The 20,960-nt window shown below is 38.4% G+C and overlaps 3 protein-coding genes and 1 long non-coding RNA gene across 6 annotated transcripts; 2 read left to right on the forward strand and 2 right to left on the reverse strand.

Annotated features, from left to right (window-relative positions):
- Positions 1–3,820: 3,820 nt before the first annotated feature.
- Positions 3,821–4,892, forward strand: LOC115955286. Its single transcript, XM_031073372.1, has 2 exons — positions 3,821–4,517; positions 4,561–4,892. The coding sequence occupies exons 1-2, from the start codon at positions 3,821–3,823 to the stop codon at positions 4,890–4,892; spliced, it is 1,029 nt and encodes a 342-aa protein (XP_030929232.1).
- Positions 4,893–7,553: 2,661 nt separating this feature from the next.
- LOC115959448 lies at positions 7,554–8,963 on the reverse strand. 3 transcript variants are annotated; one of them, XR_004084922.1, is made up of 4 exons: positions 8,805–8,929; positions 8,577–8,678; positions 8,165–8,494; positions 7,960–8,082 (listed from the first exon to the last, which is right to left on the reverse strand). XR_004084922.1 is itself a non-coding variant. In XM_031077948.1 (3 exons), exons 2-3 carry the CDS (start codon positions 8,318–8,320, stop codon positions 7,573–7,575), a joined length of 666 nt encoding a protein of 221 aa, XP_030933808.1. In that variant the 5' UTR covers positions 8,321–8,678; positions 8,895–8,963; the 3' UTR covers positions 7,554–7,572. The 3 variants fall into 3 exon arrangements, 2 of the variants coding, with proteins under 2 accessions (XP_030933808.1, XP_030933739.1); XM_031077948.1 differs by having other exon boundaries at positions 7,554–8,082; positions 8,165–8,678; positions 8,895–8,963; XM_031077879.1 differs by having other exon boundaries at positions 7,554–8,082; positions 8,165–8,678.
- Positions 8,964–9,193: 230 nt separating this feature from the next.
- On the forward strand, positions 9,194–10,883 carry LOC115959661. Its single transcript, XR_004084966.1, has 3 exons — positions 9,194–9,333; positions 9,931–9,984; positions 10,511–10,883. It is a non-coding gene; the product is annotated as an uncharacterized LOC115959661 (long non-coding RNA).
- A 5,292-nt stretch (positions 10,884–16,175) lies between these two features.
- LOC115955291 lies at positions 16,176–16,694 on the reverse strand. Its single transcript, XM_031073385.1, has one exon. The coding sequence runs from the start codon at positions 16,692–16,694 to the stop codon at positions 16,176–16,178; it is 519 nt and encodes a 172-aa protein (XP_030929245.1).
- Positions 16,695–20,960: the final 4,266 nt, after the last annotated feature.

The following is a 20,960-nucleotide window of genomic DNA, read 5'->3' on the forward strand; positions in this document are numbered from 1 at the left end:
AGAAAACATATGGAGGGGGAGCAACCACCCCTAAAGCACCTAATCCTGTAAATGGGATACCCCAACAAGACACTAGCCTACCCAAAGAAAGCTCACCGAGAATTCTTTAACCTAGGAATGACCCTCGCCCAAGCATATGAAAACCTATCCTCCAAAGAATTCATCAAACCTTTAGACCCTACACCCATGCCTAATCCCATACCTTCCACTTGGAACCACAATGAATATTGCCACTACCACTAAAAGTCCGGCCACAAGACTGACAATTACTTTCGCCTCAAACATGAAATACAAGACCTCATAGAATAAGGAACCCTTCTAAATCCCAACATTATCACCAAACCCAACATTAGAAAGAATCCTTTGTCCAATTATCATAGGGCTCCTCCTACATATCAAAATTAGGTGCAAATAGATGAGACTGAATGGGATTGCTTAAAGTTGATAGAAGCTACAAATGTATATCAATGTCGTGGAAGTCCAAGGAATATGGGATGAAAAAGATGAAGCCTTGAAGGAAGTGGTAGCGATATGGGGAATACTTCCCAAAGTAGTGACAGAATTAAAGAAAAGGGTCTTGGAGAACAATGTAGCAAATATCACTAGGAGTGGGAAGCACTACAAATCATCATTTTTGCAAAATGATCATCCTAGTAGAGAGTTAGGGGAAAGGTCCAAGCCCACGGAACTTAAAGGAAAAGAAGACAAAGAGGAAGAAGATAGGGTCTTAATGCAATTGAAGAAGACCCAAGCTCATGTGTTTGTATGAGGCTTACTCATGGCCCCTCAAAAGCATTGTAAAGCTCTCTTGGATGCCTTGAATGGGAAAGAAGTACCTATAGAAACTACACCACAAGAAGTTTTTGCTCTCATGGGAGTCAAGGGTTCCTCACACACTCTCCTTGCCTTTTCCGATGAAGATCTCCCTCCTAAAGGAGCTACTCACACTAGACCCTTACAAATTACCATTGAGTGCATGGGAGCCAAGGTTCTGATGGTACTTATTAACAATGGGTCCGCCTTGAATGTTTGTCCTTTTAGGACCACCCTTACTGTTGGCCTAGATATGGAGACCATCATCCCTTCTCCCTTGACCGTAAAGGCATATGACAACACTTCAAGAAAGGTCATGGGTACTTTCAAGGCTCCTTGCAAGATTGGGCCAATAGAAATCGTTGTAGAATTTCATGTCATGGACATCAACCCAAATTACAACCTTCTCTTAGGAAGAGCTTGGCTTCACCCCAATGGGCAATCCCTTCCTCACTACACCAAAAAATGAAGATCCCATGGAAAGGGGGGATTGCCATAGTGCTTGGAGATGGTGAAATTGTAGCACCGATTTGTGGACTCGAGGAAGGTGGGAGCGAGCTTCAAACGAGCGGCTTTGAGTTCGTAAACATAGTTGACTATAAGTTAAAGGATGAAAGGTAGGCTACCAACTTATTCCCTTATTGTAGCCATAAGGTGATTGCAATGATGAAGAACATGGGACACATGTCTGGTATGGGCCTTGGAAAAGAAGGAAAAGGGGTGGTCAAGTTCCCCAATGTCAAGACTCAAGTGACACTAAAAGTTTAGGATTCTTTGAAGAATGAGACAAAATCAAGAAAAATCTTGGCACTCTCAATGGGAACTTTGTGAAGGAAGGGGGAAACTTCCCTTATTGTGGCTTTCCCAAACCTTGGGTAGGCAAGGATGGAAAGGTGTACCTAGGTTGGGAAATGTTCTTTAATAAAAGCTCACCTTTAAGGAGAAGCCTACTGTGGTGATCAAAGAGATACAAGAAAAGGTCGATTGGGTAAACTACATGGATGTTGAAGCAATGAAAGACCATGATGAAGATGAGTGGGGACGTGTTCACCATCACCAATGAAGAGCCAAGTGATCCTTCCAAATTCATCATGCCTATTATAGGGCCCATTAATAACTAGATTTAGGTTGGGTTTTCTGAAAACATAGGGAAAAAGTTTTGTAATGCAAGTTCCAATGTACTTTTCAATATTTTCAATAAGATGAATTCTGATTTGGCTTACTTTGATGTGTCCCATAATATTGAAATTCTGCACTTAAATGATTCAAATGAATTTGAAAATGAAATTAATAAGCAATTAGAAAAGAAAATTGAACCTATGGAACTAACTCTTGAAACTGCTAATTTGGGCAATAATGAGAATCCATGCTTAATTAAAATTGGCTCAACTCTAAATGAAAAAGAAAGAAAAGATCTTCAAGAGCTCTTCATGGAATTTCAAGAGGTGTTTGCTTAGTCCTATAAAGATATGCCCGGAATTGACCTCGAAATAGCTTAACATCACATTGATACTCATGATCACATGGTACCCATCAAACAAAAGTTGAGAAGAATAAGGACTAAATGGCTCTTAAAAATCAAGGAGGGAGTTACTAAGCAATTAAAGGTGGGGTTCATCAAACCCATACACCAAGCTGAATGGATAGCCAATGTCGTGCTCGTACCTAAGAAGGATGGGAAGGTGAGGATGTGTGTGGATTTTAGGGACTTGAACAAGGCATGCCCTAAGGATGACTTTACTTTCCATCACATTGATTTCTTGGTGGATACCAAGGTAGGAAGTTCCTTGATGTCTTTCATGGATGGTTTCTCATGGTACAACCAAATCAAGATGACTCCTCAAGATATGAGCAAAACTACTTTCACTATCGAATGAAGAATCTTTTGCTACACGGTGATGCTGTTTGGCCTCAAGAATACCGGGGCAACCTACCAAAGGATGGCTACAGCCTTGTTACATGATATGATGCATAATGAGGTAGAGGTGTATGTCGATAATATGATAGTGAAATCCAAGGATAGAGAGAGCCACACCATGAACTTGAGGAAGTTCTTTGAGAGGATTAAAGAGTATAGACTAAGATTGAACCCACAAAAGTGTACCTTTGGAGTAACCGCTGGAAAATTGCTTGGCTCCCTAATGAGTGTTAGAGGGATAGAAGTTGACCCATCCAAGATCAAAGCCATATTGGAGATGCCTCCACCCAGAAGTGAGAAAGAGATAAGAGGTTTCTTGGGTTGATTACAATACATTAGTCAATTCATTACCAAGCTCACCTCCACTTGTGAACCCATCTTCAAACTCCTAAGGAATAATGAACCATATACTTGGAATTATGAGTGCCAAAAAGCCTTTGAACTTATCAAGGAATATCTCCTCCACCCACATATCCTACTACCTCCCCAACATGAAAAACCCTTATTCCTATACCTCTCTATCATAGGGGATGCGGTTGGAAGTATGCTTGCACAAGAAGACAATGACAAGAATGAGAAGGTCATATACTACTTTAGCAAGAGGTTCCGTGATTATGAGACTAAGTACACTCGCATAGAAAAGTCATGCTTTGCACTTGTTTGGGCCGTATAGAAGTTGAGACATATCGTCTTACCTTTCCAAATATGGGTGGTAGCAAGAATAGACCCATTGAAGTATCTCTTTGAGAAGCTTGCTTTGAGTGGAAGATTGTCAAGATGGTTGACCTTATTGGCAGAATTCGATTAGAAGTATGTGGCTAGAAAAACTATCAAATGGAGCGGCGTGTTAGATTTTTGTGCCGAAAATCCTATAGAAGGGGAAGATCGTAAAGACAACTTTCCAAATGAGGACATTTTGGATGTTGAGTTAGGGACATGGAAGATGTACTTTGATGAAGCCATAAACCAATAAGGGAATGGGATAGGAATACTCTTAATCACTCTTGAGGGATCTTATATACCTTTGGCAATCAAGTTGAACTTTGAAGCAACTAATAACATGGCTGAATTGAGGCTTGTATTGCAGGAATGGAAGCTCTTCGAGAATTAAGGGTAAAGAAGGCCGAAGTCTTTAGGGATTCAACTTTGGTTATAACCCAAGCACAAAAGGTATGGAAGGTGAAGGAGGAACACATGAAGCCTTATCAACAATACTTGGAGGACTTGACCAAGACCTTCGAGAAGATTGAGTACACAATCATCCCTAGAATTCAAAATCAATTTGCGGATGCCTTGGCTACCCTAGCCTTCATGGTTGAAATACCCAAGGGAGTATGGACACGACCCTTGGAAATTGAACAAAGTTATGAGGAAGTGCACAAAAGGAAGACCAAAGCTTTAGTAATGACCGTAGAAGAAGAAGAAGTTCTGTGGTACTATGACATCATGAAGTTCTTGGAACTAGGGGCATATCCAAATGGTGCTGGCAGGAGAGAACATCATTCCATTAGGATGATGGCAATACAATACATCTTATGTGGAGGACAACTCTATAGAAGGTCCTACAATGGTATACACCTTCATTGCTTGAAGAAGGAAGAAGCCAAAAGGGTAATGGAAGAAGTTCATCAAGGGATTTGTGGTCCTCATATGAATGGGAGAATATTAGCCAAGAAAATCCTAAGGATAGGATACTATTGGAATACGATGGAGACCAATTGTGTGGACTATGTGAAGAGTTGCCATGATTGTCAAACACACGCCAACTTGAACCATGTATCGCCTAGTGAGTTGTATAGATCCATGGACATTCTCGGTTTGGGGCATAGATGTGATTAGAAGGATAGCTCCTAAGGATTTCACCAAGTGGGTGGAAGTAGCCTCCTACTCCGTATTGAAGGCTAAGCATGTGGCTTGGTTCTTAGAAAACATCATATCTCAGTTTGGAGTGCTCCAAGAGATCATCTTTGATAACAGTTCCCACTTTGAGGGCAAAGTTTGGAGAGTCATGGAAGAATATAGCATTGAGCATCACAAGTCTTCACCATATCGACCACAAGCTAATGGGGCTATAGAAGTAACTAATAAGAATGTGAAGAACATCCTAGCCAAGACAGTAGTGACATACAAGGATTGGGCCGAGAAGCTTCTTTTTGCCTAATGGGGTTATAGAACTTCTATCCATGCATCGACTGGGGCAACACCTTACTCTTTGGTTTGTGGTAATGAGGCGGTGCTTCCTATAGAGGTGGAGATACAATCTTTGAGGGTATTGGTGGAAACCAAAGTCCTAGAAGAGGATTGGGCTAAGGCGAGATACAAACAATTGGCCTTGATAAATGAGATGAGGGCTAGGGAACAATATCATGCATAAAGGTACGAAGAAAGGATTGCTAAAGCATTTAAAAAAAAAAAAAAAAAAAAAAAAAAAAAAAGTGAAACCGAGAAACCTTAAAGAAGGGGACTTGGTCCTAAAGGTGCTTAGAGATGAGACTTTTGATCCAAGAGGAATGATGAAGCTGAGGTGGTCTGGGCCTTTTAACATTAAGAAGATCTCTGGAAGTGCTACAAGAATCACAGATTTGGATGTGGAAGAGATGCTTCGCCCAATTAACATGGATAGACTCCAGAAATACAACATTTAAAAGAAGAAAAAAAAATTATAGAAGAAAAAAAATAAAAAAAAAAAGCCTGCTAGGTTGAAAACCCGAAAGGGTGGCCTGGGCAAAAATTAAAGCATAAAAACCCTACTAGATTGAAAATCCAAAAGAGCAGTCTAGGAAAAAGTTAGGGGAAAAGACCATAGGCATGGCGAAAATTCCCGAAGGGACGTCATGGGCAAAAATTACATTGTAAGAGAAAAAGAAAAGAAAAAGAAAAAAAGGAATAAGATGACAATAAGTAAAGATAATAAAAAGGTGATTCTCTTATTGCTCAAATTAAAAAGATAACCAGTTTGTTTTTATAGGGGATTTGGAACCTTCCAATCCTTTATTAAATTCAAAAACAAAAACATAAGAATCATAAAATGCAGAAAAGTAAAATATGGGGCATATCAAGGTGGTCACTCCACACTTCTTGCTTTCTTACTAGTCTTCATGTAAGTTTTCTCATCCCTCAAAATCCACTTCATGTTATCCTTCAACCATTAGATAGATGTATCGTGGAGGAGCAATGCCTCTAGTCACCCTACATCGTGGCCAAGCCTTATGAAGCCTACCCAAGATCCTATCAATAAACACCTCGGTGTGGAAGGCACTTTCATCATTAGAAGCTCCTTGACATCCTCCAAATTGCCTTGAGATGCGACAAGTGGAGCAGTATGAGCAACAACGAAGTTTAACTAAAGGTACATAGTAGTTCTTGAAGCAACTATGAACCATTCTTGTGATGTGCCACCACTCCACAACCCATTGAATGTCGGTCTCCTTGATGTGACCCATAAGCTCCATGTACGCCTCAAAGCTCATGTCATTTTGATGAAGCCGGTGGTCCCTAAAATTCCTAGGGAGGTATCTGCTGGGGGGTACGGTAGGAGGTTGAAGCAACCAAAGCCTCTCTTGTAACCATATCTAAAAACAAAAAAAAAAAACAAAAAAAAAAAGAAGAGAGAGAAAAGCAAAAAAGGAAGAGAGAGCATGAGTGAAAAAAATAAATGATAATGAAAGGCGATATAAGGTATCTCAATGGGTTGAAAACCGAAAGGCAATCCATGTAAAATTAAAGGAATCCCGCTAGGTTGAGAACCTAGGCAAAAGATAGGGATTATACCTGGAGAAGAAAAGGACTTCCCTCAAAGAAGCTTACTTCCTTCCTACAAAAGGCATCCAAACCATTAAGGGTTTCCACCAAGATCAAGCCCACCGAGTTACCTTTCTTTAACTCATAGACCACCATGCACATCCGGAGATACACACAATATGACCTTTGGACCAAGAAGTACCTTGTAATTGACATAAGCAAAAGGCACAAAGAAAGTATGAACGTGGCCTCTCATCCACAAGAAGGGCTGAGCTAGAAAAATGTGCAAAAACCAAGCTAAGGTTGAGTTTACCAAAGATGCACCACCTATTTGCCATAGCAAGAGGGATACCTAACAAAACTTGTAGCAAGGAAGGTAGATCTCCACCCATGGTAGGGAAGATTAGATCATCAATTTCTGGTTCACCCATGATGGCACCAAATTCTTCGATAGTGGGGCATAGCTCTACTCCATTGAAGTAGAAAACATGCTGAGTAGGACCCTAATTGTTAGCAGCGGCACGAAGAAGATGCTCTTCCACCCTTATTTGATGGTATGGAAAGACACAAGAAAGACCATAGGGGGCAATGGAGCCTTAAAATTAGGACCAAACCTACTAATCCAAGCCGAGACATCAAGTGGAGAGTTTTCTACCATTAGAGGAACTTAGAAGAGTGCTCTCTAAGTTGAAAATACGTTTGTGAGGGTTTTGGGACCCAAACGGCTACTTTTATACTTAATTAGGGTGATTAGGGTTTCCTATAATTTGTAGCCCACGTATGCAAGGTCAACCCTGTGTATGCAAAGTCAAAGCTGAGTGCGCAGGCCCATCTCCACGTACACACAGTGCTTAAAATCTCATTCTACCCTGTTTTAAGCATGGTTATTCCACTCCAAGGCATCCCTAGGGTTCCTATGACCTAAAGGATCACTCAAGACATATCTCAAGCGCAAGACTTCAAGCATCAAAGAAGCAATGTTGTATAGAAACATACAATTAACCATATATCTTGTAAATTAAGTACTAGTCCCAATTAAGAGCATAAGTGTAAAAAGATGTTCTTAAGTACAACCCTTTGTCTCAAACTAAATTCAAATGTTAGCTAAAGGAAAAAATAAATAAATAAAAGCAACAGAAAAGAAAGATGTGTGTTGTATGTCTATATGTATTGACTGCAGGTAAACAATGGTGTCGCCTTTTCGTTGGTTGGTAGTTAAGAGTCACCTCTGAGTCCTCCTCATCACCACCACCATCATCATCATCATCACCACCGCTCGGGTAGGCGGCCCCTCTAGGGCCGTACAAGATCCTTGAATAGTTGGTCACCTCTAGCTTGAGATTCCTAGCCAACCATACCAACTCCTCATGCTCTTGGATGGTAGGCTGCAGTTCAAAGAAAGAAAGGCTAGTGACCAAAAAAAAAAGAGATAGCAAAAAGAATAAAGGAGAAGAAAGACTCATCGCCCAAGTTTTTGGAGGAAAAGGGTTGCCCATAATATTGGGATTATGAGGCACGACACACTCCCAAGCAAAGCCATTAAGGCCATAAGCGTAGACTGTCCAAAGGAGATGTGGAGGGTCAATGAGCTCACCGGCAGCAGGCTTCTCCTACCACAATTTTTCACCATTAGAAGCCATGACAAACAAGACAAAGGAAAAAGGGAAAGAAGAAGAAGGATTGAGCATATACTTGAGTAGTAAAGGAAGGCATGAGGTGGGTGATGTTGAATTCCTTATAGTCCAATCCCTCAAGGAGCTGGCCAAGGTAAGGAATGTCACTCCCCCATGAGTTGTACTCAGCATCGGTCATGGAGTGTGGCACAAGCATGAACTTGGATGGATCCATCGGAATCTGTGGGTCATCCTTACCCACCAATTGACACTGCACCCTCTCCGCCAAGTAGAGTTGCCTCAAGCCTACTCCTTCAAAAGGCAGTGTAATCTCCGAAGCAATGATGATGGCGGCTTCCAAGTCCAAAGAAACAAGAAGGGGCTAGCCGACCCATGGAGTGTAGTTGACCTATAGTGATATAAGGTTGGAAGAAAAAGTATCCTAGGGGAAATGCATGAAGAAGCATGAAAATTGGGACTATTAAACTTACCTCATCCGAAGTTAACCCAGCAAGGTGGGCCCTCACTCGAGGGAATTCCCTCAAACTTAGATCAGTGCCCGAAGTTATGAGGCCATACCTAACAATCCACCACTGCAAAAGGAAGCACAAGCCACAGGTTGCAAGATGACAATTTGCAAGATGATAGATGCAAGATTATAGTTTGCAAGATAACAGTTTGGAAGACTACAAGCTACAAATGGAAATACAAGAAATAACCTTAAGAACTTCCAAGGCCCTAAAAGCTGCCACAAGGTGCCCCGGCTAAGAGTGTTGAGGGTAGAGAAAAGACAGGTAAGACATGCTTACCCCTAGTTGGCCTTCCGTGCCTCTACAAAGTCCTAAAAGAGGGTCAACCACCTTAAGGACATCGTTTGCCCACCATTAGTGAAGAGATAATGTAACATCCTAATCAAAAAAAAAAAAAAAAGGTTAAAGGTCTGATTTTTTTAAGACACACATGCCTCCCACCTACCCCACCCATTCCCACCACACATTTCACACTATCTTATCTCCTCTCTTTGGCCGACTCACTCATTTCCTTTCTCTTTTGTTTTGTTTTGTTTGTTTGTTTGTTTGTTTGTTTTTTTATTTATTTATTTTTTTCATTTTCTCTCATACACTCAGCTCTATCACTCTCATCCTCTCCACCGGTACTTCCATACCACCATTTCCGCCATCATTTTTCCAGCAAGATCATCAGAAAATCTTTAAGAATCTCTAAGCACCTTCACATCTTTTATTTGAGGTAAAAATTTCTAATCTTTTTGGTGGGTTTTACACTTTTGCTTGAGGTTATTTTTATCTAAGCTTTAATAATGAAACTTATGTGACTTGTGAGCATTGGAAGTGATATTTATGTGTTTATATGTATGGTTTTTGTATTGGTGGAATAATTTGATAAGTGGGTTTATGGTTTGTGCTAATAGTGGCTATCTAAGGTTTATTTGTGGTGGAAATTTAGGGGTTTTGAGTTATAACATGCGATGGTTGGTAAATCTAATTTTTCCATTGCTATTGGGTTTATTTGGAGTTAGTTGAAATTCTAAATTTCTTGTCTTTGAGGATATCTTGATTTTGCTTTCATGGGTCTCTTGATGATGTTGTATAAATCTTGTGGAAGCTAGACATAATGTTGGAGATGATATTGAATGGGTAACTTTATAAATTGGAGTCTATGCCTTGTGAATTAATTTGTTAAGAAACTTTGGAAGTGGAATATATAATTGATGAGGTTAAATACTGGGCTTGCCTAATTAAGTGCTTATTTGGCAATTCCTAATTGTAGCTAGATACAATTTGAAGCTCTATGCTTACTGTGATAGGTTTTCTTGATATTGTTTAGGTTCTAGATAATCTCCTTGGAGCTTGGAGAATTAGGCTTCTGGCGGGTTGCAAGGTAAGTAGCTTTTTAATGGGAATTTTTGGAAAATAACCATGTTGCATAAACGTTGTTTTTAGGCCAAACACATTTTGGAAAATTATATATGGATATATGTTTTCTTCAAAGTGTTGTGTTGTGACCCTATTATATATTATTATATATGAAAAGTGCATCATATTTGGTATTGCATTTGGGAAAATGCATGAATTGTTGACATGGAAAAATGAGAATCTTTTATTTAATCTTTGATAAGAAAATTATAGATTTTATGGTATATTGGAAAATTTAAAGATGCTTATCTTGTCTTAATATTTGGGAAATTGATAGAAAATCTTTTTGGACAAAGAATGAAGTTGAAAACATTACAAACTTTATAGAAGTTATGATTATTTAAGGTTTTTTTGAAATTACCTAGATATAAACTATGTATTTGAAAGTACATGTATACCTGTGAGCTTTATGTTGTTTTAATCTTATGCCATGTGTGATTCCTAGTGATCACCCGATTTGATTTCCGTAGTCTTTGTGACCATGGTATCAGATCTAGGTCAGTGCCCTTTCACTTTGGATGATGCGTTATTCCCTGCTACCCATTGGGGGAAGAGGTTCCTTGGTTGTGTGTGGGTGAGGCTGCTACCCATGGGGCCAAAAGACCACATGCAAAAGAGGTCCTATTTGATGCGCTCCATGCTACCTATACGGGGAGAGAAAAACCTTGAGGGTATGGGTGAGGCTACTGCCAATGGGGCCAAGAGACTGCATACTAGAGAGGACAATATCATGCCAGTTGTGAATGGGTGGATCCCCTAACTGATTTATGTGGTAGTGTGGTATATTTATGATAGGTTACCGTATGTTAGATTTTATGGCTTTGGAAATTATATTATTGGTGCTCATAGATTATAGTATATAGTTTCAAGGTATTTACTTTGAGAAACTTCGTGTTTCATTATTCAATCATTCTTCTCACATTATTATTATTATTGAAAATGAAACTTGCATTTCCCCCACCCCCATTAATTGTGGTACTTACTGGGCTTTGTCTCATCCCATTATTTTACAAAAAATTTTAGAGTAGGCAACAATCATTTTGAGACAGCTTTTTGGTGGCTAACAATAGTTAGACTAACTACTGATTGAGGTTGAACTTTTGTGATGGAGATATTTAGATGATGTACATCTTAGAGTAGAATTAACTCATTCTTTTGTATATTATAGTGGTTGTGACTTTATTCTCATTGATGGGACAAGCTGATAATATGTAATTATTTATTCAGACCTCCATTCTTTTGTGGCCAATGGTCCATATAATTATTGCACAAAGCTCTGACTTACTTTAGGAGTATATTTAATGGAATTATTATGATAATTCTTGATGTTAGTATTTAATATAATTTATTTGGATTGAATTGTCAAAAAGGAAAAATCTAGAAGTACTTTTGAGATGTCTTTCTCATGCTTTGGACCCCTTTGGGGTTTAAGGCATGACAGATAAGCTCCCAACAAGTGTAGAAGGAAGGCCCTGGCCATATGGACGCACTCCTCCATAGTCCTTTATGGGAGAAGCATGTAATACGACACCAAGTCAAAGTAATAGATGGTCTCGATAGAGTACTTCCTCCCCAACATGTCAAGTCCCAGATAGATGCCTGACACGCCATCCAAGTTGATGATGGCCCCTTTGAAGCTAAGACCAGTCATGTAGTAGAAGTCGTAGGGAGTAACAATCATCTCCCATTCAACAATATGAAAGCTGTGAGTAGTATCCCACCACCTTTTAATGAGGCATTGCACCAAGGTAGCACTTGTGGACCTTTCCGTAGGAAGGCCAATGATAGACTCAAAGCCCGCTTCCTAGATATAAGCCCTAGTCTCAGGAACGAGGAGGTTGTACTACTCCACCACCTTGTTGGTGCTTCCCCTACCAGCATAAGGGGATAAGGACTACGAAAGAAGAAGATAACATTAGATTCTTGATTCAAGCAAAAATGATGAGAAATGATGTTTTTGATGAAAGAATAAAGATAAAAAGAAGGATGCAGTGATGTTCAGATGCAAAAATGAAAAAACAAGGTGTTAAGATTGCATATAGAAGTGAAATAGTTAAAAAAAGAAGTGGAAATGGGCAGAATAAGGCCTCTGCCAAGTGTCTCACATACGTAGGTCAAAACCTACGTATGTAAACAGCACCCCACGTGCACAGGTTCATCCCCACGTATGCAGAGCCTCAAGAACAGACTTGCATACATAAGAACAGAGCTGCGTACACAGGCTCGAGCCCACACACACAGAAGCACAGACAGGAAGACTCCTTCAACATTTTCTAACATATATCACCCAAAATCATTCCTAAACATGTTCCTACCCCTCCTAATGTGTCAGGTTTTCATTTAAACCCATCTCACAACAAAACTCAAGCATTTACATAGCCAAAAACACATGTGAAAACGGAAGATCAAAGAGAAATTTGAAAATGAGAAAAGTTTGAAAAACTTATAGATTCAACCACAAGAATTTGATTCTCTGGCCAATATGTCAATGGAGGCCCCATCAATCTCACTACCCCACTCCAACGAGTGAGGTGGAATGCCTCAGAGGAAATGACATAAGAAGACTTCTTGGCCTTGGGTACCATTGGAGGAGATGAAGAGAGTTTAGAGAGAAAATGAGAAAATAAGGGAGTTTAAGAGAATGAGAGGATCAAATGGTGTGAGGAAAAGAGAGAAGAGGGAAGTTCTTATGGAGAGAAAAAAAAAGTTATGAAGAATGTGAAGAGATGAGGGAGATGAAAAGAATGAAGAAGAAAAAGAAACAGTTGATAACTGTTAAGAAAAATGAAAAGGAGGGAACAAACCTATTGGCTAAACTACGTGTAGTTTAGGCCTCACCACTAAACTACGTATAGTTTAGTCATGAATAGTAAAATAAAAAATAAATAAATAAAGAAGAAAAACATCTCAAGGTTGCCCCAATTAGGCATAAAGTCACTAAGGACCTCCCTAGTGAGCAATAAAGGAAACAGAAGACTCTTCCCCCAATGAAACATGTATATCCCAAAACCATTTCCAGCAGATCACATAAAATAAAGAACACTATCCCTAGCAAGGAAACATAAGATTCTTCCCCAGTAGATCAAGCATATCTAGAATATCATCCCCATGAAGGAGGCAGAAGATTCTTCCCCGATGGATTAAACCACATTTAAACTATCCCTAGTAAGGAAGCAGAAGATTCTTCCCCAATGGATCAAGTACATCTAAAGTATCCCTAGTGAGGAAGTAGAAGATTCTTCCTCAAAGCCCTTAGCATACCATGAAGGAAGTAAAAGATTTTTCCCCAATGGACCACACATCTACAAAGTTACACTACTCCTCAACGAGTCCATTTCTACTACACATTAGCGAGTTTCTCATCCCCAAGAAAGAGGTAGAAGATTCCTCTTCATGCATACCTACACCTCAGCGAGTTTCCCATCCCCAAGTAAGTCATGAAATAGGCAAAAGATTCCTCCCCATTCATACCTACTCCTCAGCAAGTTTTCACCACCCCTAATGGATCCAACAATCAAGACTACTCGTGCACATATCCTCCAGAAATTGAACGAACATGCAGGCATGGTAGAAAAATGTAGAGATAGTGATAGAAAAATACACCAAGGTCAATCCGAAGCAAAAGCCTCACTAGTAAAGGTAGAGAAAGAAGCGAAGAAGGCAAGAGGAGTAAGTCACTAAGAGAAGTTTAGGGCAAGAGCCCCGGATGGACACCATAGGGACTATATCCTTTTGTTGTTTGTTAGGTTAGCTCGAAGAGCTCCCTTGTTTGTTTTCTTTTTCTTTTTAAGTGACTCTAAGATAGTGAGTCACTCGCCATTTGCTTGTAAGTCGCAAAACAGGTTCTAGGATAGCGAACCTATCATTACTCGTTTCCCGAGCAACAAAGGTGGGATTTCGGACATATGAATCCCACGCAGCTCTTTGGAGTTAGACCCCGCCCCATGTATGCATGATGTGTGTCAGGTGTGTGGGTTGGGCTCGAGCCGTACGTCGAAACAAAATGTTTTGTCTCTTATTCTTTTGATTTCATTAGTGAAGCTCATGAATCAAAAAAGGGGCATTGTAGACACTGCATTTTGTACCCCTTACGACTCGAGTCCCTGTTCCCCAATAATGCTTGAACTTTAAAGCGCAAGGCCAATTTAAAGCCCAATCAAATATCAAATTGACTTGAGGAGTGTTAAAATGGAAAATATAATTTTTTAAATGAGCAAGAATCTATTTTTGGAAATAAAATGACCAAAGTGTTCCTCAGCCCATGTATGTGGGCAGTGGCTTGCGTACGTGGGCCAAAGCATGCATATGCAAGCATTCTCTTGCATACGTAGCTAGGGTTTTAGAAATATAAAAAAGACAAATTTTCTGCAATAATGGTTGAGGTTTGGAATGAATCTTACATCGTTTAGGAGCCGTTCCAAGCCCCATTTTTTTGCCACTATATAAAGCCTTATATGGTACATTTTCAAAATATAAAAAATCCTAAGGGAAAACCTAAGATTTGCTAGAAAATAGTGAATCAAAAGGGAGTTTTTCACAAAACACCCTCAAGTCATATTTATTTGATTGGGACCTTTTCTGGCCCCAATCCTTTTAGTTTAAAGTTGCTAATCACATTTTTATTGACTTGTGATAGCTTTGACTGAGGGAATGGTCAAAATCAAAGTTTGGGAACTCCTTTTTGAGGTATCAAGCTTCAACCTTTCTTTTTCTTTTTAGCCTTTCTTTCACTATTTTAATCTTGTTTCCTTGCTTTGTTTGTGCTTATATATGTTTGTGTAGTTTAGTTTTATGATCTCTTTATGTTTGTGAACATGTTTGGTTGTTAGAATTAGGGTTTTAGTTCATGCTCTGTTTTCTGCTTAGTTTGTTTCTGGGTTAGGGTTTTAAACAACCCTGCATGAGTGTGCCATGAGCATGTGTACGCAAATCAAATCTTGTATACAAAGGATTTGGCCTACGTACGTAGGCCTCTATCTGCGTACGCAAGCCATTGCCTAGAAACCCTAATTCTTTTGTTTCATTCTTTGCTTCATATAACATGTTTCTGTTTTGGGTCTCTTTCCACACGTTTTATACTTTAAAAGTTTCTGTTTGCTTTGTTCACATGCTTGTTTGTCCTTAACATGTGTAGATTAGGGTTTATGCTTTCGTTTCTTAGTTTTAATATCATGTCATTCATTCACACATCCATGCATTGATGTCATAGGTGATGAGTTGTTGCAAGGTAAGTAAAGGTAGGTCATGCATTGATATGAACGTGCATCTTTTGTGATGAATATGTTTGTATGATGTTTGGTCTTGAGTATGGATGTTTATATGATCTTTTGATTGCCATGATTAAGTAGCTACCTCGCTTTAGATGTATGATAGAGTTTCACATGCTAGGGTTTCTATGTGCGTATGGGTTTGGCTCTCTTTCATCTATGGGTAGATATGTATGTGTTTTGGGATGAATGATGCCATGATTGTATGCTTAGATGTATGCTAGTGTGCGTGTGAGTATAGATACAAATGTTGAACATGTTTTTAATAAGGTTAGGACATAAGACATAATGATGTGAGGCCAACCTTAAGTTTGGGCAATCTTAGGTGCTTAACTCCTTCCCAAGAACGAAACTAATCTCTAAACCCATATCTCTGGTAGTAAGATCAATGGTTCTTCCTTAGGAGGACGCTATATATATGGTTCCTAGACCATTGCAAAAACTAGGTGGCTACTCTTTCGTTGTATCCACACCTATCACATTATTGATTCATTAATGGATCCTTCATGGCTTAGAGGTTTGCTACCAGAAATTAATAGTTTAATTTATATTCCATCAAAGAAAGTATTGTGTTTGCTTTCTTCAGGCTTTGCAACATTAGTTTCACTCTCGGAAATAGACATTTTTTTCTTATAGTGACAACAAAAGAATTTTGTTTATAATAATAACTTCTAAGAGTATTGTACCTCAATTAACACTTCGTGGTGTTTCTAGAAAAGATATGCCAAAGGTTCAAAATCTCCATCCCCATATTATAAGGTTCAAAATCTCCATCCCTATATTATACTTATCGAATTTATCAAAAAAATAAAAATAAAAACATTACTTTATAGCCAACTTTTAAAATTGATCTCTTTTTTTTTTTTTTTTTTTGAGAAAGAAACTTCATTCATTTAATCATAATAATAACAAATCTTGATACAAGGCTTCCAAAGTTGGTAGGAGAGTCCTCCAACCAATACAAATCATATTCTAAATTTCTAGCATGTTGAGCAAGAACATGCGCTACCTTATTGCCTCCCCTCCTAATCTTACTAATTGTAACCCACTGTAAGCCAGACATCAAATGGTGAATATCATCAACCACATTGCCTAGGGATGAATAGTTAGCCACATCTAAAGAAATAGCTTGCATAACATTGGTATTATCTCCCTCTATCATTAATCTAGTGAAACCATCATCCATAGTGAATTCAAGAGATCTTCTGCACACAAAGAGTTTAGTTTCCTCACTTGTATCCACCTGTGGCCCAATAGCAGACGTACCAGCCATAACTTCACCCTTCTCATTTCGAATTATTGTTCCTATACCAGATTTCTCCATCCTTGAAAATATTGCTGCATCAAAGTTTAACTTATATACCATTGGTGGAGGTAGCTGCCGTACTTCACTGCTTGGTTGCTCCATCAGACTCACTGTTAAATGCACTTGGGCTTGCTTAAACTCCTGCAAAAAACTCCTTTGCTCTCTTGTTAAGACTGGTCGGGTTCTTTAGTTGCCCTCCATACAGTACACAATTACGTTGGTTCTGTTGGAAAATCTGGTTTTGCACCTCATACAAAACACATAGCGGAAGCAACAATCATGGATTTACTTCATTCATGAGAGATAACATGTAACCTTGAATTCTAGAACAAAGAATAGAAAGCGTACCTTGATGCAGTGAAATTCAAAACCAAGACTTGAGAATACCTTTAATCTTCATCTCAATTCCACATGGTGCCCAAGAAGTGTGGTCTCTCAATTAGTCTTTTTGTACATTGATTCTCAAAGAAAAATCCTTCTTTTTCTCCTTGCAGAGAAAAACTGTTTTCTTTTCTTTTCATCATACGTACATACTAACTAACTTGGTAGTTACTTTATTTAATAACTCTTATTAAATAAAAACTGATTATCTAATTGGGTTAGCCTTTTGGGCCTACCCAATTAGGCTTTAGTTTATGACTTGAGATGGGACTAAAGGGAACAAATAAGACTTTAGTTCCAATGGGCCTTGGGTTTTTCTGTCAACTCTTGACAAATCCAAAGTTACCATTAATTATATTTAATACCACTATATAAATATAATTGCACTCTAGGCCTTATTAATAAATTATATCCCAAGACTTTATTATATATGCAACCCCTTCATTAAAATATTCATAGTAATATAAAGTCATGAATGTTGACTGCCACTTTGAAGATTACTACATATTAATCTTTGAATACCTGGTTTAATCCTTTATGTTATTCATCATATATTTATGAAATCCAATTTCATAAATATATTCTTTAGTAACTCCTTAATAAAGTGGTTGGGCCTAACACTCTAAATAACCAAACCAATTAAACTTATCTCAAGGGAATATTTAATATCTCCGTAAAGAGATTATGAATTCCATCTTGAGAATAGATGTTCCATCAACACTAAATGTGGCTGCCCAACATACTGAGGTTTTGATCGTGACTTATAGATCTCACTCTTGATATATCAAAGCAACCTACACCTCATGATCAGGTTCATTATTCTCTCAGGATTTAGAGTTGATGTAAATAGAAGTCGTGAGATTTATTATTCATTTGACAGTCGTTAGGAGAATAATAAGTCTTACAGTGGTCCAGTTTAATATGTCTTAACTCTTAAAACATATCAACTAGAAGTCTCCACTTCCATGATCAAAACAAATTATCTTAGTTGATATGTTATAGTCTTTGTAGATGAAATGCCCAATTTCATCACCAACTACGAATTAAAATTTTGAGTTTACAAAGAATTTGTGATTTATATCTTCTGTGACTAAATCACATAAATCACATACTATACATCTCATGGACTACGATAATGTTCCATTAGTTCATTTATAAATAGTCTCATATAATTAAAAAATTTAATTATTTATGACATGACAATAAATTGGATTTTAGGGCATAAACCCGAACAAGTTCCATATGAGCCAACTATGAACCCAAAACAGCTCCATTTCTTCAGTTGAGAGCCAATCCACCAAATGCTCCATCAACTGCATTATATCTTGGAAACTGAAGCTCCCTTCTGTAGTTTTGGGATGCTCCCTACCCACACATCTTGCACCGCTGCACAACCCCATAAAACGTGTACTACTGATTCCGCCTCCCTAGTACAAATGTGGCATTAATCTTCATTGATAATTGTTATCTTTACTAGGTTGCACCTTGTTGGTAAGATGTCATTGAATGCCCTCCACCCGAAAATTTTAATTTTGTTTAGTATACAAAGCTTCCACAAAACCGGCCAGATGAGTTTCCCAACACAACTCCCTAAAGATTCAGCCCGATTCCCATTGCCTCGCATACTTATTGCTACCTTGTATGCAGATTTGATAGTGAACTTCCCATTTTTATTGTGTAGCCAACTGATTGAATCTAGAACAACCCTTCTGCTAAGAGGAATCTTGGTAATTGCATCAGCATCTTTTCTATGGAACAATGACATGATCATATCACTTCTCCATACATGCACCTCTAAATTAATTAATTCTGAAACAACCATCTCATCAACCAGCTCATTAATTGGATGAACTTTATTTGTGGGATGATTGGGAATCCATTTATCCCCTAACACACTTATTGAAGACCCATTGTCCACCGTCTAACAATAGCCCGATCTAAGAATAGGAAGTGCAGCCAACAAACTTCTCCACACATAAAAACATCCAAGAGACTCTTTAACATCAAGAAAAGAGGACCGAGGAAAATACCTTGCTTTGAAACACTTGTATAACAATGAGTCATTGCCTTGAATCATTCTCCAACCTTGTTTAGCCAACATTGCTAAATTAAAATCTCTCAAATCCCAAAATCCCATACTACCCTCCATCTTTGAAGTTGAAAGCTTATCCCAATCGTCCAATGAATTTTTCTTTCATTGCCTACTTGACCCCACCAAAATTTGGCACATAAATTATCCAATTCATCACATAATTTCATAGGAAGTTGGAAAACACTCATAGTATATGTCGGTATAGATTAAGCAACTGCCTTGATGAGAATTTCTTTCCCAGCTCTAGATAATAGCATTCCTTTCCATCCTTGCAGCTTCTTCCATATTCTGTCTTTTAAATAAGAAAATGTGTGGTACTTAGCCCTTCCAATCAAAGTTGGCAACCCTAAGTAAGACTCAAATTTCATCATTTCCTTGACACCCAAAATGTGCATCATCTGCTGCTTCTGAACTCCTATTGTGTTAGTACTAAAATAAACAGAGGACTTCTCCAAATTTATGCTTTGGCCTGAAGCGTTTGCATATGTTTGGAGAATCTCCACAATGGCCTCCCCTTCATTCTATATAACCTGATAAAACAACAGAGAATCATCTGCAAACGATAAGTTAGTAACTCTGGGTGCTCTTCTACAAATAGAAACTCCTTTTATCCTCCCTTCAAATTCTACTTTTGCCAATAAAGCTGTAAAGCCTTCTGCACATAACAGAAAAAGGTACAATGACAGTGAGTCTCCTTGGTGTATTCCCCGTGAAGGATGTACCATACCATAAGGTTTGCCATTCACCGAAATAGAGAAGGATGGTGTGGTTAGGCCTATTCAGATTTCGCCCGTAGCCGACAAAATGGGCCTACACCGATCTGAACCGCACCTTACAGAGCTCCACCGAAGGTGTATGGCGAATTGGTCAGAGGTGATTTCCAAGTACCAATGACAGTCGGTGAGGCGAACGGTTGTAGATTTTGCATTCCGATGAGTAACCAAACCGACCGCCTATATATATATAATTATATATATATATGTATATATGGATAATATTTAACATATAAATATATGATTTATAATCAAGTTCTGTTTTAAGAAATTTTCAAAAAGAGAAAGATAGTACTTGTGCTACTGTGCAATGTGATTAAGAAAGGAGGCGTGATAACAGAGAGGCGTGAAATGTGAAGGAAGAAGAGGAGAATATAGGGTTAAGTTAAATGAGTTATAAAACGATGTAGTTTCAATTTTTTTTTTTTTAATTTGATACAAAATGACATCATTTTGGACATAATATTAATTTTAATTTTAATTTCAAAACGACGTTGTTTCAGTTGGAGTCTAGGTTAAGTTCTGAATTTTCTGGTTTGGATCAATTAATCCTCTTTCTGCCGTTTGCCTCTCTCTCTCTCTCTCTCTCTCTCTCTCTCTCTCTCTCTCTCTCTCTCTCTCCCTCGTCGCCACTGCTGTTTGCAGTTCCCAGCCACCGCCGTTTGTAGTTCCCCGCCACCATCATCAACTTTAACTTGATTCCGCTGTTTTCCAAGTTTCCCTCTCTTCTCTCTACTCTCTATCATGGTTATTATCTAGAAATTTTTAGAAAATGATTTGTAGCTCAATTTTCAATACCTAGTTACTATGCTTTCTACAGGTATGTAGAGTTATATAATGCTTAAGACCTAGGCTACTTATCTAGTTATCTTCTCCATGCTATGGTTTCTAGAAGATTGTGAATTTGTTGAAAATTTTGTGTGGGTATTAGAGAAATATTTTGAACACGTTTGTTTATTAATATTTGAGTTTTTTGAAATTTCTGTGTGGGTTGTTTGATGATTTTGATGTGATTTTTTATTTTTATTTTTTTGCACCAAACTAACTGCACCGCACCGCTATAGTGAACCGGTGTAGACCAGTTACTACCATCCACATGTGAGGTGTGGCGAGCATGAGGGG

This window comes from Quercus lobata, chromosome 1 (assembly GCF_001633185.2).
Source record: "Quercus lobata isolate SW786 chromosome 1, ValleyOak3.0 Primary Assembly, whole genome shotgun sequence".
NCBI classification, from domain to species: domain Eukaryota; kingdom Viridiplantae; phylum Streptophyta; class Magnoliopsida; order Fagales; family Fagaceae; genus Quercus; species Quercus lobata.

Excerpts from the sequence above, each read along its gene's own strand:
- LOC115955286 (XM_031073372.1), top strand. The coding sequence starts at position 3,821 with ATGGAAGCTCTTCGAGAATTAAGGGTAAAGAAGGCCGAAGTCTTTAGG. Across the intron at positions 4,518-4,560 it reads CTTGAACCATGTATCGCCTA|ATGTGATTAGAAGGATAGCT; the intron begins GTGAGTTGTATA and ends TTTGGGGCATAG.
- LOC115959448 (XM_031077948.1), bottom strand. The coding sequence starts at position 8,320 with ATGGATCCATCCAAGTTCATGCTTGTGCCACACTCCATGACCGATGCT. Across the intron at positions 8,083-8,164 it reads TGCCTTCCTTTACTACTCAA|GAGAAGCCTGCTGCCGGTGA; the intron begins GTATATGCTCAA and ends AAATTGTGGTAG.
- LOC115955291 (XM_031073385.1), bottom strand. The coding sequence starts at position 16,694 with ATGGAGCAACCAAGCAGTGAAGTACGGCAGCTACCTCCACCAATGGTA.